The sequence below is a fragment of the Rhinatrema bivittatum genome, chromosome 6, assembly GCF_901001135.1.
Source record: "Rhinatrema bivittatum chromosome 6, aRhiBiv1.1, whole genome shotgun sequence".
Lineage (NCBI taxonomy): Eukaryota > Metazoa > Chordata > Amphibia > Gymnophiona > Rhinatrematidae > Rhinatrema > Rhinatrema bivittatum.
Genome location: NC_042620.1, coordinates 151,382,144 through 151,398,119, shown reverse-complemented (window position 1 = coordinate 151,398,119; position 15,976 = coordinate 151,382,144). Strand labels below are relative to the sequence as shown.

The following is a 15,976-nucleotide window of genomic DNA, read 5'->3' as shown; positions in this document are numbered from 1 at the left end:
ACAGTAAACAAATTATAGGAACATAAGAACATGCCATGCTGGGTCAGACCAAGGGTCCATCAAGCCCAGCATCCTGTTTCCAACAGTGGCCAATCCAGGCCATAAGAACCTGGCAAGTACCCAAATACTAAGTCTATTCCATGTTACCGTTGCTAGTAATAGCGGTGGTTATTATCTAAGTCAACTTAATTAATAGCAGGTAATGGACTTCTCCTCCAAGAACTTATCCAATCCTTTTTTAAACACAGCTATACTCACTGCACTAACCACATCTTCTGGCAACAAATTCCAGAGTTTAATTGTGCGTTGAATGAAAAAGAACTTTCTCCGATTAGTTTTAAATGTGCCACATGCTAACTTCATGGAATGCCTCCTAGACTTTCTATTATCTGAAAGAGTAATTAACCAATTCACATCTACCCATTCTAGACCTCTCATGATTTTAAACACCTCTTTCATATCCTCCCTCAGCCATCTCTTCTCCAAGCTGAAAAGTCCTAACCTCTTTAGTCTTTCCTCATAGGGTAGCTGTTACATTTCCCTTATCATTTTGGTCGCCCTTCTCTGTACCTTCTCCATCGAAAATTATATCCTTTTTGAGATGCGGCGACCAGAATTGTACACATTATTCAAGGTGCGGTGTCATCATGGAGCAATACAGAGGCATTATGACATTTTCTGTTTTATTCACCATTCCCTTTCTAATAATTCCCAACATTCTGTTTGCTTTTTTGACTGCCGCAGCACACTGAACCGACAATTTCAATGTGTTATCCACTGTGACACCTAGATCTCTTTCTTGGGTAGTAGCAACTAATATGGAACCTAACATTGTGTAACTATAGCATGGGTTATTTTTCCCTATATGCATCACCTTGCACTTGTCCACATTAAATTTCATCTGTAATTTTGATACCCAATTTTCCAGCCTCACAAGGTCTTCCTGCAATTTATCACAATCTACTTGTGATTTAACTACTCTGAACAATTTTGTATCATCTGCAAATTTGATTACCGCACTTGTCGTATTTCTTTCCAGATCATTTATAAATATATTGAAAAATAAGGGTCCCAATACAGATCCCTGAGGCACTCCTCTGCCCACACCCTTCCACTGAGAAAATTGTCCATTTAATCCTACTCTCTGTTTCCTGTCTTTTAGCCAGTTTGTAATCCACGAAAGGACATCGCCACCTATCCCATGACTTTTTATTTTTCCTAGAAGCCTCTCATTAGGAACTTTGTCAAATGCCTTCTGAAAATCCAAGTACACTACATCTACAGGTTCACCTTTATCCACATGTTTATTAACTCCTTCAAAAACGTGAAGCAGATTTGTGAGGCAAGACTTGCCTTGGGCAAAGCCATGCTGACTTTGTTCCATTAAACCATGTCTTTCAATATGTTCTGTGATTTTGATATTTATAACACGTTCCACTATTTTTCCTGGCACTGAAGTCAGTCTAACTGGTCTGTAGTTTCCCGGATCGCCCCTGGAGCCCTTTTTAAATATGGGGGTTACATTAGCTATCCTCCAGTCTTCAGGTACAATGGATGATTTTAATGACAGGTTACAAATTTTTACTAACAGGTCTGAAATTTCACTTTTTAGTTCCTTCAGAACTCTGGGGTGTATACCATCCAGTCCAAGTGATTTACTACTCTTGTCAATCAGGTCTACCACATCTTCTAGGTTCACCGTGATTTGGTTCAGTCCATCTGAATCATTACCCATGAAAACCTTCTCCAGTACGGGTACCTCCCCAACATCCTCTTCAGTAAACACCAAAGCAAAGAAATAATTTAATCTTTCCGCGATGGCCTTATCTTCTCTAAGTGCCCCTATAACCCCTCGATCATCTAATGGTCCAACTGACTCCCTCACAGGCTTTCTGCTTCGGATATATTTAAAAAAGTTTTTACTGTGAGTTTTTGCCTCCACGGCCAACTTCTTTTCAAATTCTCTCTTAGCCTGTCTTATCAATGTCTTACATTTAACTTGCCAACGTTTATGCATTATCCTATTTTCTTCTGTTGGATCCTTCTTCCAATTTTTGAATGAAGATCTTTTGGCTAAAATAGCTTCTTTCACTTCCCCTTTTAACCATGCCGGTAATCGTTTTGCCTTCTTTCCACCTTTCTTAATGTGTGGAATACATCTGGTTTGTGCTTCTAGGATGATATTTTTTAACAATGACCACGCCTCTTGCACACTTTTTACTTTTGTAGCTGCTCCTTTCAGTTTTTTTCTAACTATTTTTCTCATTTTATCAAATCATATCACTTCATAATACTTAAAAAATACATTATAGTACATCATACTTATATATAATGATCCTAATCCATGCTCAACCCTCAACTCACAAACTCACTGAAGGAAGAGCATAAATAGATTAAAAAAAAACCTACATTAAATGTTAAGCCATCCAATCCTCCCAGTCCCACATCTACTAGCAAAGTCCCTTAAAACATTTAAGGGCAAATTACTATATTTCTGTCTCCTCCACCCCATCCTCATCAATCTCTCTCTTCTCCCCAAGACAACCCCCATCACTCTCTCTCTCTCTCTCTCCAGTCCCTCCTCACTGCTTGCTATTCCCCACCCCCTCTGTCTCCATCACTTTGTCTTCCCCTCAGACATTTCTACCACACTCTCCTCCCCTCCAGTCCAACCCCACAACTTTCTCTCTCCTCTCCCCTTCCCCAGCAGGCAGCTTACACCACATTTTCTCCATTCCAAGTCTTCCCCCTATACTCTCTCCACCCCCAAGTTCATCCACACCACTCCCTCTGTTTTACCCTCTAGCTCATCCCCACATTTCTTTCTTCCCTTCTAGTTCAATCTCTTCATGTCTATGAATGAATAACATACTATTTGAATCCTTTGCTCTTGGCAGAGGATACTGATAATGTTGTCTCCTATCAACATTTTTATTTAATTTAGTTTTAGATCCTCTAGTACATGAATTAGACAAAATCAGATAATTCAGGGAATCAAATCTGAGAAAGTGAAATGCAAATTATCAGTATAGAAAAATCTCTTCTTAAGTTACCAGATATTCTAGGAATGTTCTGACAAATATTAGGATATAAAATCAAATGGGCAAAAACAATAGTCCTTCTGCTAAATGTTCATTCTACAAAAGATGATTTAGCTTCAAACTCTATCCATTGGGTAGTATAATGGATTAAATATCTGTGTGTCATGAGCTATATTGATTTGGAAACAATGATAGTAAATTATGTGGAAAATCTCCATAAATGAGTGCAAATGACAAAATGCAATGGTTACCATTATACATAGAAACATAGAAATGACAGTAGAAAAGGACCAAATGGTCCATCCAGTCTGCCCAGCAAGCTTATGGTAGCTCCAGCTGCACCATACAGGTCTCCCCCATAAAGGTATCATCAGAGGATGGCAACTACTGTGCCACACAAGTTACGCTCATACTTTGTTTCCCAAACTGTCAAAGTCAGGGCCCTTGTTGGTTGCTGTCTGAGTCCAATTCCCCATTATATCTTGCCATTGAAGCAGAGAGAAATTTGGAGTTACATCACAAGTATAAGGCTTATTGGTTAAGTGTAGTAACAGCTGCATCAGCAAGTTACCCCATGCTTATTTGTTTTCCCAGACTGTAAAATTCATGGCCTTATTGGTTGCTGTCTAAAACTAATTCCCCTTTTCCCCCTGCCGTTAAAGCAGAGAGCAATAATGAGTTGCAGCAACAGTATGAAGGCTTGTTGGTTAAGGGTTGTAACCACCACACCTGCAAGTTACTCCCATATGCTCTTTTCCTCATTTCCATACTATAGCCTTTAGGGATATATAGTGTTTATGCTATGCCCATTTGAAATCCTTCACCGTTTTTGTCTTCACCACCTCCTCCAGAATGCATTCCAGGCATTCTCCACCCTCTCTTTGAAGAAATATTTCCTGGCGTTGGTTCTGAATCGTCCTCCCTGGAGTTTCATTTTGTGACCCCTACTGATATCTTTCCAACAGAGAAGGTCTGTCAAATGTGTGTCATTAAAATCTTTCAGGTATCTGAAAGTCTTATAATATCTCTCCTGCACCTCCTCTCCTCCAGGTAATACATATTAGTCATTTGATGGAGACCCCCCCCCCCCCCCCCACTATTTTTGTCGCCCTTCTCTGGACCGCCTCTATCTTGTCTCTGTACCTTTCATGGTAGAATGGATTGGATGCAAAAAATGTTTATCACTTTGGTAGTCAGTTATGCATAGGGAAGATAATTTTATAACTCCTCTCATAGCAGTAAAATCTGCATGTATGTAACCCCTACACTGAAATCCTCACTGAAGAGTTCATGGGCTACCCTCTATTCCAAGGTTTTAAGATATTCAGACTTTCACAGATACTTTGGGGTAGGAGAAATTTCTCTGCAAGACCTTGTGCATTGAAAAGAAAGTCTTTCTGTTCAGCAGTAATAATCATGCTGAGAGCTCATTGTAGTTTACAACTTAACTTTACTGGCAAAAAATTCTGGAATAATGAAAACGACTATTTACAAATCTTCGTGGAAACATCAATTTACAGATTTGGTTCTTCAGTAAATCTGTGACTTTGGAACACTTAATGCATATTTTCTTACATTCCGATCCTCCCAAATTTCAGGATGCAGACAGATTTAATTCAGTTGATATAATATACCTTAAAAGTCCCGTATTGCATATCTTTCTCCAGATAAATAGAATATACTTCTTACTTCCCAAATCAATCTCATCTCTTCACTATTCAGATGATAGCATAGTGGTCCACCCCCAAAAAGTGCCACTGTTCTTCTAAGATTCATATCTCCTCCCCAGAATGAATGAGAATTCTTTCCTACAGTAATCTCTAAAGTGCTATTGAGTCTCTTCAAATGAGAAACTCCTATACTTTTTCAAGATGACATTGATCCAAAAAGAACTCAGAAGAGAAATAAAACCAGATTCAAAAAGTATCCAAAAAATGAGGAAAAGAAGTGTGGATATATGTTTTCACCGAAAACAAAAGGGTCAAGAGCTCGAATGATAAAATGGGAGAAAGGAAACTTTTTTCTAGTCCATACCCAAAATTTCTTTCCAAGAAAATCAAAAGTCCTTTTCCCAAAACAAAATGTATTTATTTTATTTATTTATATTATTTTGTACACCGATATTTTGATTACAATCATAACGGTTCACAACATTAATATAAATAAAATCATATAAAAAAAACCTAAAAACTACAAAACCATATAAGTAATACAGATTAAAGTCCTAACCTAAAATAAAGTAAAATACAAATAATTTAATAAAACTGGTAAAAAAAATATATGATTAAATTTCATAGAAGAAACATCAGCGATGCCCCTGAGAATGGCAATTCAAAATCCAAACCTATAAAATCCAAACCTTGGGTTTTATAGGCCAGGGCTCCACCATTACATTCTCCCACATGGGGGAGCTATAACCCCAATAAACCTAACTCTTTTCTTTACCAACTTAGGGGGTTATTTTCTAAACATTTATCGCGTGCATTAGGGCCTTATTGCATGCGATAAGGCACTAACGCATGCGATAAATCCATATCGCACGTGAAAGGGGCCTTTTCCCGTTCGATAGGATGCAAATAGGCTGGAGGGGAGGAGTCGGGGAGGGGAGGAGTCAGGGCGGGGAGGGGAGGGGGAGGAGTCAGCTGTGGCACCACTGCCGGTGATAATGTAAGGGACATTATCGCCGGCAGTAGCACGGCGAATAGCAAAATCTTTTATGGTGGTGCTATTTGTGTGAAAGACTGCAGTCAGCTGCACTGCGACTGGCGAAATCGCACCACCGTGGTGCAAATGGCTACGACCTTTTGCAGGCCCCCCCCTTCGCCCCCACCCCCTTTTTCGCTAAATTCATCATTCTGCGAAGAATGATGAATCTAGCCCTTAATTGGTATCCTCCTTTGGTAGAGACCCAGTAGGGCTCTCTATATGCATAATGTACACACAGAAATGATGCACATAAGTTTGCTTTGAAAATCCCCATGTATACTCTGCTGTGCAGACCTAAATCCAGGTTCAAAGTCTTTAGAACTTTTGTACTCATGGACCTTGCAGAAAATGTGGGTGAGAGCATGTAGATTAAAATATGCAAGTACAATAAGACATGAACTTTGTAATGAAATATTAGAGATGGTATCCAATAATTGTGAGCATGAAGTATCAGAGTTAAAGTCAGAGGGGTGGGTGTAGTACACTAAGATTAAATGGAGTTGATAACTTGACAAAAAGACAATCTGAATTTACAGGATGATTAATATTGTTTATTTATTTTAAGGGTCATCTGGCAAGAGCCAGATGACCGTAAGAGCACATTGTTTTCTGATACAATTTCCCATAATTATTCTTGAGAGTGTTTAAATCAAGAAATCATGAATGATAGGTTCCTCTGATATTGTGGTTAGTTAATTGTAGATTTACATCGAGAGGATTCATAAGCCTAAGGAATATAATAATTTGTATAGTAATGCTACATCCCTTTTTCTTATCCAGCCTTGGTAAATGACAGAAGTACCCACTAATTCCTGACATTGTGGTTTCAGTAATACAACTTTTCTTTCTCTGAGGACATGCAGGATAAGATAGTCATATATATAGAAACCCCTAATTAAGGGTTGCCTTTCATCAATAAATGGGATAAAGATAGATTGCTGACATTGCCAATGGGAGACAACATATTTTTTGGTAACTTCCTGTTTCAAAATTATTTTTTTTTTAAATATTGAGGACCAAATTAAAAGGGGCTTGTCCAGATAACTCTAGTTAACTGAACAAACCCTGTGGTTTAAATATATAGGGGTAGATTTTAAAAGGTGCGCTCGCTACCTGGTGCGCACACATGAATGCCTGATTTTATAACATGCGAGCAGTTAATGGACTTCTCCTCCACTTGGCCCCATAGACAGCCCCCCAAAGTCTAAAATAACACCTGAGGGCCTGCTTACATCCTCTTGGCTGTACTTGAAGGCAGCCAGTTGTTTTAAAAATTAAATATTTTTTCCTACCCATGGCGACAATGCACTCCCCCAACTCTAACCCTTTACAATAAAACCCAGCTCCCATAGGCCAGGACCCTTAGCCCCTCTCCCAAACATTATCCCTGGTGGTCTAGCAAACCCACTCCACATACCCATGACAACCCCCACCCCATTTACCTCAAATTACTCATTGGTGAGGCAGTGAAGGCCTAGAGTGCTCCTATGCTCCAGGCCCGGGCGGTGCCATTATCCAAAATGCCATGATGCCATTTTGAACCCAGAGGAAACCAGGCTACAGTGACATTTCATTGATTCACTGCAAATTTATGTACTGTTTTGTCATAAGCTATTTTGGAGAACACTCCCCATAGGCAGGCAACAATTAATGTTGATGTCGGAATTATCGTGATTTTGAGTGAGAAATTATTTTTGATGGGTATATCCCTGATTGTTACATCTCAGCTCTGTTTGATTGTGGACATATGCCATTAGTGCTTCATCACTGGATCAGTGTATCTGTTCAGTTCCTTTCTGACATCACTCTGATATTTTTTTGAAATTTGATGGACTTTGGGCATCATTATATTCTGAGTGATGTAGAAGGTATACAACTAGAATGGGGCAAGGGAATCTATGTCCTTGCCCTCATAACAGATGGCTAACCTCAATTTAAACCCATAAGATCCTCTAGGGGATTCTTTCCTAGAAACCAGAAGGATCTAAGATACTTAAATGGAGTGTCCAAAGGAATGTATTATCCAACTACCAACATCCATGCTGTGAGAGCCAGAGTATCAGGGGCAATAGAGATTGAACCTGTGGGCCTGGGTCTACAAGGCCAACTGATCCTGCAGTGGAGCCACGGGGACTCTGAATCATCAGAAACTGCAGAAAATACTAAGCAAAGCAAAGTTAGGGAGAGCTGCCTCCAGAGGCTCTCTATTGGACCAGCATTTGATATTTCCCAAATAGAGGGCTGTATATAAGGAGCTCTAGACTGACAAATCTTTATTGGTCCAAGCATCCACACAGAGTTCACACCATGATATCCTGTTGTCTGGCCATTTTTTTCCCATGGTTCCTGGTTTCTACTCCAGTCATGGTGTTTGGCTGCACTTCTGGTTCCTGTTCCAGCCCTGGTCTTCAGCTACTATCTTGGTCCCATTTCCACTAGTTCTGTCTTTGGGTCTGTGAGGATGGCCATGCAGGCTTCACTCTTCTGGAGTCAGAAAATATGCTGACTCCAGCCTTTCTGAAGTAATAATCACTTTAGTCATAATCAGACACAATGCTGAGAATCACTGCCTACCTTTGCAGTATTCATCTTACACACAGGGTTGAAGACTGTCTTCCTTCTGGCTTGGTCGGGATAGTTTAACAGAAGTTGCCTCTCCTGGAGTTATAGTGGCCTCTCAAAACCAGCTGGGCCTACACTCTTATCCCTGCCTAAGCTGATCCTGCCCTCCAGATTCTCCCTGCCCCACAGGGTCCCACCCACAGAGCTCTCTCCCTCTGTGGGTTTTAAGGTGGCTGCTCCTGCACATGCAAACAGGAAAACAAGGTAACTCTGTTACATATCTCCCCCTCAGCTTGGACTCATCAGTCCAATCATCACTACTTCTCCCTGGATGCCATCTAGGGAAGTAGCACGCATTCCACTCCACTTCATCTGGCCTCCCACCAGCTAGGCTTGGGTTTGTGAAAATACGTTCAGGGTCACCTACACATTAGAGCTATCCCAACAACACTGATAGTACCACCCACTGCGGCCCTCAACCAGTGCATACCCACAGTCCTTTATCTGACTCCATCTGTAGCTCCAGGTTGCACTTCCATCCTAGCAGGACTCCTTGGACTGGCTGTGGGAGTTGCAGTGATTACTCTTCAGTCATCTCTATGGTGACGTGCCTCCTCTGCACTGACACGACCAGTGTCCTCTGGTGAATCCTTTGCGACTCTCGCTGACTCCTCATCGCTGCCAAACACTGGTTCCTTTGTACTCCCTCTCACTAGGGACTCCCTGGACTCTGTGGCCTCTTCAATTAGTCCTTTGGGAGCACCTCTTTCAGGCTCTTCAGTGCTGGATCCAGCAGGCTGTTAATTATTGACCCCGCTGGGCCCCTATTTCAGGGCTCTCCACAGCCCCTGTCTCTGGGCTTTCTCTGGGTTTTGGGCATACTACAGTTCCTCCCTCTGGGCTTCCTATAGTGCCATCCTCAAGCCATTCAACACTGACTTACATAAGAACATAAGATATACCATACTGGGTCAGACGAAGGGTCCATCAAGCCCAGTATCCTGTTTCCAACAGTGGCCAATCTAAATCACAAGTACCTGGCAAGTACCCAAATATTAGATAAATCACAAGCTACTATTGTTTATTAATTACCATAATAGCAGTTTAAGGATTTTTCCTTTAGGAACTTATCCAAACCTTTTTTAAACCCAGTTACACTAACTGCTGTAACCACATCCTCTGGCAATGAATTCCAGAGCTTAACTTTGCACTGAGTGAAAAGGAATTTTCTTTGATTTATTTTAAATGAGATACTTGCTACTTCATGGAGTGCCCCATGGTTCTTCTATTATCTGAAAGAGTAAATAACCGATTTATATTACCTGTTGACGTCCTGTCATGATTTTATAGACTTCTATCATAACCCCCCTCACTTGTCTCTTCTCCAAACTGAACAGCCCTAAATTATTTAGCCTTTCCTCATAGGGCAGCCATTCCATGCCCCTTTTCATTTTGGTTGCCCTTCTCTGCACTTTCTCTAGTGCAGCTATATCCTTTTTGAGATGTGGTGACCAGAATTGCACACAGTACTCAATGTGCGGTCTCACAATGGAGCAATACAGAGGCATTATGGCATCTTCCATTTTGTTTGCCATTCTCTTCCTAATAATTCCTAATATTCTCTTTGCTTTTTTCATCACCACAGAACACTGAGCTGACGATTTCAATGTATTATCCACTATGACACCTAGATAGAACCTAACATTGTGGGGTAGATTTAAAAAAAAAAAAAAACGCGTTTGCGTACTTTTGTTGGCGCACCAGGCACCAACAAAAGTACGCTGGATTTTATAAGATACGTGCGTATCTTATAAAATCCTGGATCGGCGCGCGCAAGGCTGCCGATTTTGGGCAGCTGGCGTGCGCCAAGCCGCGCACCCTGCCTCCATTCCCTCCGAGGCCGCTCCGAAATCGGAGCGGCCTCGGAGGGAACTCTCTTTCGCCCTCCCCTCACCTTCCCCTCCCTTCCTCTACCTAACCCACCCCCCCGGCCCTATCTAAACCCCCCCCCCTACCTTTGTCCACGGATTTATGCCTCCCAGAGGGAGAAGTAAATCCATGCGTGCCAGCGGGCCGCTGGCGCGCCGAGACGCAACCCGGGGGTGGTTCTGGAGGGCGCGGCCACGCCCACGGGCCCGCCCACGAAACGCCGCGTCCCACCCCCAAAACGCCGCATCGATCATCCCCGCCCCCGACACAAAACCCCGGGACTTACGCGAGTCCCGGGCCTCTGCGCGTGCCGGCAGGCCTATGGAAAATAGGAGCGCCGGCGTGCAAGGCCCTGCTCGCGTAAATCCGGGCGGATTTACGCGAGCTGGGCTTTTAAAATCCGCCCCTGTGTAAATATAGCAAGGGAAATTTTTCCCTTTATGCTTCACTTTGCACTTGTCCATGTTAAATTTCATCTGCCTTTTGGAAGCCCAATCTTCCAGTCTCGCAAGGTCCTCCTGCAATTCATCACAATCCACTTGAGATTTAACCACTCTGCATAAATTTGGGTCATTCGCAAATTTGATCATCTCATTTGTCGTATCCCTTTTTAGATCATTTATAAATATATTAAAAAGCATCGGTCCAAGTACAGATCCCTGAGGCACTCCACTGTTTATCTTTTTCCACTGTGAAAACTGACCATTTAATCCTACTCTGTTTCCTGTCTTTTAACAAGCTTGCAATCTACATAAGGATATCGCCTTCTATCCTATGACTTTTTAGTTTTCTTAGAAGCCTCTCATCTACTGGTTCCACTTTGTCCACATGTTTATTCACCCCTTCAAAAAAATGTAGGAGATTTGTGAGGCAAAACTTCCCTTGGGTAAATCTATGTTGGCTGTGTCCCATCAAACTATCTCTATCTAAATGTTTTGTGATTTTATTCTTTATAATGTTTTCCACGATTTTTCCCAGGACTGAAATCAGGCTCACCAGTCTATAGTTTCCCAGATCACCCCTGGATCCCTTTTTAAATATAGGGGTTACATTGCCCATCTTCCAATCTTCAAGCACATCAGATGATTTTAATGATAGGTTACAAATTAATTGAAATGGGTCTGAAATTTCATTTTTTAGTTCTTTCAGAACCCTGGGGTGTATACCGTCTTGTCCAGGTGATTTACTATTGTTCAGTTTGTCCTACATCTTGCTCCACTCCCAGCATCACATAATCTCCTTTAGATGGGATTTAAATAAGAAAGGAAGCATGATGCAGCAGCTCAGGAAGTCTATTCCAAGCAAATGGTACAGCCAGGTGGAAAGCACGGAGTCAAGAATTGGCTATAGAGGAGAAGATCATAGATAGAAGTGACTTGCCTGATGAGTATAGAGAGAGATAAGAGAGGAGAGGTAGTGAAGAGCTGCAGAGTGAGATGGATATAGTAGTCTTGCTTGGCAAGTGCTGGGGTTTGGTGTGCTTTACAGGACAGTAAGAGAAAGGGGCAAGAGTGTCTAAATCAAAGGAGTATAGTGCTATAAGAAGCAAATGCTTTCTCAACTGACTCAGACAATGTAATGAAGAAAAGATATAGTTGCAATGGAGAAGGTACAGAGAAGGGCGACCAAAATGATAAAGAGGATGGAACAGCTCCCCTATGAGGAAAGACTAAAGAGTTTAGGGCTGTTCAGCTTGGAGAAGAGACGGCTGAGGGGGGGATATGATAGAGGTGTTTAAAATCATGAAAGGTCTAGAATGGTTAAATGTGAATCAGTTATTTACTCTTTTGGATAATAGAAGGACTAGGGGGCATTCCATGAAGTTAGCATATAACACATTTAAAACTAATCTGAGAAAATTCTTTTTCACTCAACGCACAATTAATCTCTGGAATTTGTTGGCAGGGGATGTGGTTAGTGCAGTTAGAGGCGGATTTTAAGAGTCTTGCTCGCATAAATCCGCCCGGATTTACGCGAGCAGGGCTTGCGCGCCGGTGCGCCTATTTTAGATAGGCCTGCCGGTGCGCGCAGAGCCCCGGGACTCGCGTAAGTCTCGGGGTTTTCCGAGGGGGCATGTCGGGGCGTGTCGGGGCGGGGCCGATCGGCACGGCGTTTTCGGGGCGTTTTGGGGGCGTTTCGGGGGCGTGGTTTCGGCCCGGGGCGGTCCGGGGGCATGGCCGCGCCCTCCAGAACCGCCCCCGGGTTGCGTCTAGGCGCGCCAGCGGCCCGCTGGTGCGCGGGGATTTACTTCTCCCTCTGGGAGGCGTAAATCCCCCAACAAAGGTGGGGGGGGTTTAGACAGGGCCGGGGGGGTGGGTTAGGTAGAGGAAGGGAGGGGAAGGTGAGGGGAGGGCGTTAGCGAATTCCCTCCGAGGCCGCTCCGATTTCAGAGCGGCCTCGGAGGGAACGGAGGTAGGCTGCGCGGCTCGGCGCGCGCCGGCTACACGAAATCGGTAGCCTTGCGCGCGCTGATCCAGGATTTTAGCAGATACGCGCGGCTCCGCGCGTATCTACTAAAATCCAGCATACTTTTGTTTGCGCCTGATGCGCCTACAAAAGTACGTGAGGGCGCCCTGTTTGAAAATCTACCCCAGAGTGTAGCTGGGTTTAAAAAATGATTGGATAAGTTCTTGGAGGAGAAGTCCATTACCTGCTATTAATTAAGTTGACTGTGGGGCGGATTTTCAGACTCCGCGAATAGGCCTACTTTTGTTTGCACTCCAGGCGCAAACAAAAGTACGCTGGATTTTAGTAGATACGCGCGTAGCCGCGCGTATCTGCTAAAAACCTGGATCGGCGCGCGCAAGGCTATCGATTTTGTATAGCCGGCGTGCGCCGAGCCGCGCAGCCTACCCCCGTTCTCTCCAAGGCCGCTCCGAAATCGGAGCGGCCTTGGAGGGAATTCGCTAACGCCCTCCCCTCACCTTCCCCTCCCTTCCTCTACCTAACCCACCCGCCCGGCCCTGTCTACACCCCCCCTTACCTTTCTCCGGGGATTTACGCCTCCCGGAGGGAGAAGTAAATCCCCGCGCGCGAGCGGGCCTCCTGCGCGCCGGGCCACGACCTGGGGGCGGGTACGGAGGGTGTGGCCACGCCCCCGGACTGCCCCGGGCTGTAGCCACGCCCCCGTACCCCCCCAAACGCTGCCGACATGCCCCCGAAACGCCGTGACGACCGGGCCCGCCCCCGACACGCCCCCGACACGCCCCCCTCGGAGAACCCCGGGACTTACGCGAGTCCCGGGGCTCTGCGCGCGCCGGTAGGCCTATGTAAAATAGGCTCACCGGCGCGCAGGGCCCTGCTCGCCTAAATCCGCCCGGTTTTGGGCGGATTTAGGCGAGCAGGGCTCTGAAAATCCGCCCCTTAGAAAATAGGCACTGCTATTACTAGCAACAGTAACATGGGATAGACTTAGTTTTTGGAAACTTGCCAGGTTCTTATGGTCTGGATTGGCCACTGTTGAAGACATGATGCTGGGCTTGATGGACCCTTGGTCTGACCCAGTATGGCAATTTCTTATGTTCTTAAGTAAAAGGAGAGAGGAAACAGTAATGGAGAGGATGCAAGGGTCAACAGCATGGAAATGCCTGCAGGTATTGATAATGACTGGACAAGGCTGTGGGGAAGGGTGGTTTAGTGTGAAAGTTATCAGATGATGGTCTGAGACTGCAGTTGGAGGAAATGACCAGGTCAAGGCAGTGGCCATGCTTATGAGTAGGAGCTGTAGAGCAGAGTTCAAGATCAAATGATAAAGTTAAGGAAAGTAGTTTTGAGTTATAAGAATCAGAGGGGTCATCAACATGGTAGTTAAAGTCACCAAGAAAAAGGGAAGGGAAAGATGAGTCATTGAAGGAGGAAAGCCAGGAATTAAAATCAGTGAGAAACGAGGAGGAGGAGGATTTCTTAGAGAGTCGATAAACAACAGCTACCCAGAGAGGTAGTTGATGAATAGGTAGATGGAATGGGCCTCAAAGAAAGAAAAATAATAGGATTGATGTGGAAGAAGGAGTTGAAACCTACACCTACAGGTGCAGTACAGCAACAGTCCAATACCACTACTGCGGTCTACTGAGTAAGGTATATGGGAGAAAAAATAACCTCCATTTCAGAGAACAGCAAATGAAGCAGAGTCCCCAGGAGAAAGCCAGATCTCAGACAAGGCAAGGAGATGAAGAGTATGAGAGACAAAGAGGACATGAATATAGGCAAGCATGTGGGAAATAGAGTGGGCATTCCACAGGGAGTATGAGAAAGGAAGAGAAGAGGGAGGGAGAGAGAAAGGGAAAAGTGATAAGATTGAGGGGTAATGGTAGGATATGAACCAATGAGGTACAAATTGTCTTGGGAGGCCATGATTGAAATTGATATCCCTGAGTGAGAGTAGGAGGAGAAGCAGAAAATTACATAGACGAGAGGTAGAGGTGTGACAACAGTGACATGGATGAGATGTTGTCAGGGAAAGTGGAGATGGCTGAATGAGAGGAAGAAAACTTTGAAGTTCACTGTTAGAAATTAAAAAATGCAGCTTTAAATGTAAAGCTAGAGTTATAATGAGAACATAAGTATGCCACACCTGGCACAACAATTAAAACAACTAAATTAGAGAAGGGGTCACAAATGAATCTTTGAGCATGTAGAATCTCACAACCTGCTGTGTCTATAGTTATTAAAGTTCCAACTTGATTAATGATTATAACATGAAAAAAAACCCCTGCTTTTCTATTAGTGTGATGTACAATTTAGTAATATCATAACCACGATCAATTTTTAGCTAATTTTGCCCTCTACAGGCTTATCTGCAATTTGCACTTTTATTATCTTACAATTTTCACTTACCTGGAGTGCCAAATTGGATGCAATTTTCCAGTGTTCTTACAAAGTCAGGGTCACTAAGCTTAATTATATGGAGTGTATTGGCCTTTTCCATATTCTTTACCCATTTGTTTGCTTGGCCCTGGGGATCTATCATCAGAGGCCACCTTCTTGCATTCCTGCAGCAAACAAAAACAGTGACTGAATTCTCTGTATTCCAATTAACAGACATTGTTCCTTTATCAAAATCAAATTCATTTCTTAAGATTTCTGAAACAAGAATGTGAAGAAAAGAACACCTTATAAGAGAAAAAAATACCCTAACATTTAAGCCTATCTTTTCTCTTTGACAGAATACTGAAAAAAATACTGCACACTGTGGAACTGATATTTAGCGCCATTTCGCTGGGTAAGTTTGGACTTATCTGACTAAATGGCAGGGCCAGTGCAAGAGTATTGGTGTCCTATGTGAACCATTTATTTGTGTACTCCTCTCCCCCAACTTACCTATTGGCAGCAGCTCCAGCACAATGCTCTCTCCTACCTCTGGCAGTGGTTCTAGCACAGTACTCCCTTATTTGGTATAGGCTCTAGCACAGCACTCCTTTGGGCCTTGTGCTGGCAGGATTTTGCTGCCCTAAAAAATGTGGTACTCTAGGCGACCACCTAGTTTGCCTATTGGAAGCAGCAGCCCTGCTAAATGGTGGTGTTTGAATATTCAGCCGTGTTCAGTAGCCTCCACTTAGCTGGATAACTATTTCTCTGGCCAAGTGGTGGGTGGGACAAACGCGTTCTGGGGCGTGGCTACTTATCTGGCTAACTTATAGGAAGATTTACTAAACTGCAATAGTTTATCATGGGAGGAGCCATATATCATGGGGGGATGTTCCCACAATATTGAGACCCTCCCTAAACTATCGCAGCAG

General features: G+C 43.6%; 1 protein-coding gene across 1 annotated transcript in view; it reads right to left on the bottom strand.

Moving 5' to 3' along the window:
• DNAH7 (dynein axonemal heavy chain 7) overlaps positions 1-15,976 on the bottom strand; it is a 724,465-nt gene that overhangs the window by 213,869 nt on the left and 494,620 nt on the right. Inside the window, 1 exon segment of the mRNA XM_029606081.1 lies at positions 15,075-15,229. Coding sequence (XP_029461941.1) covers positions 15,075-15,229 — 155 coding nt within the window.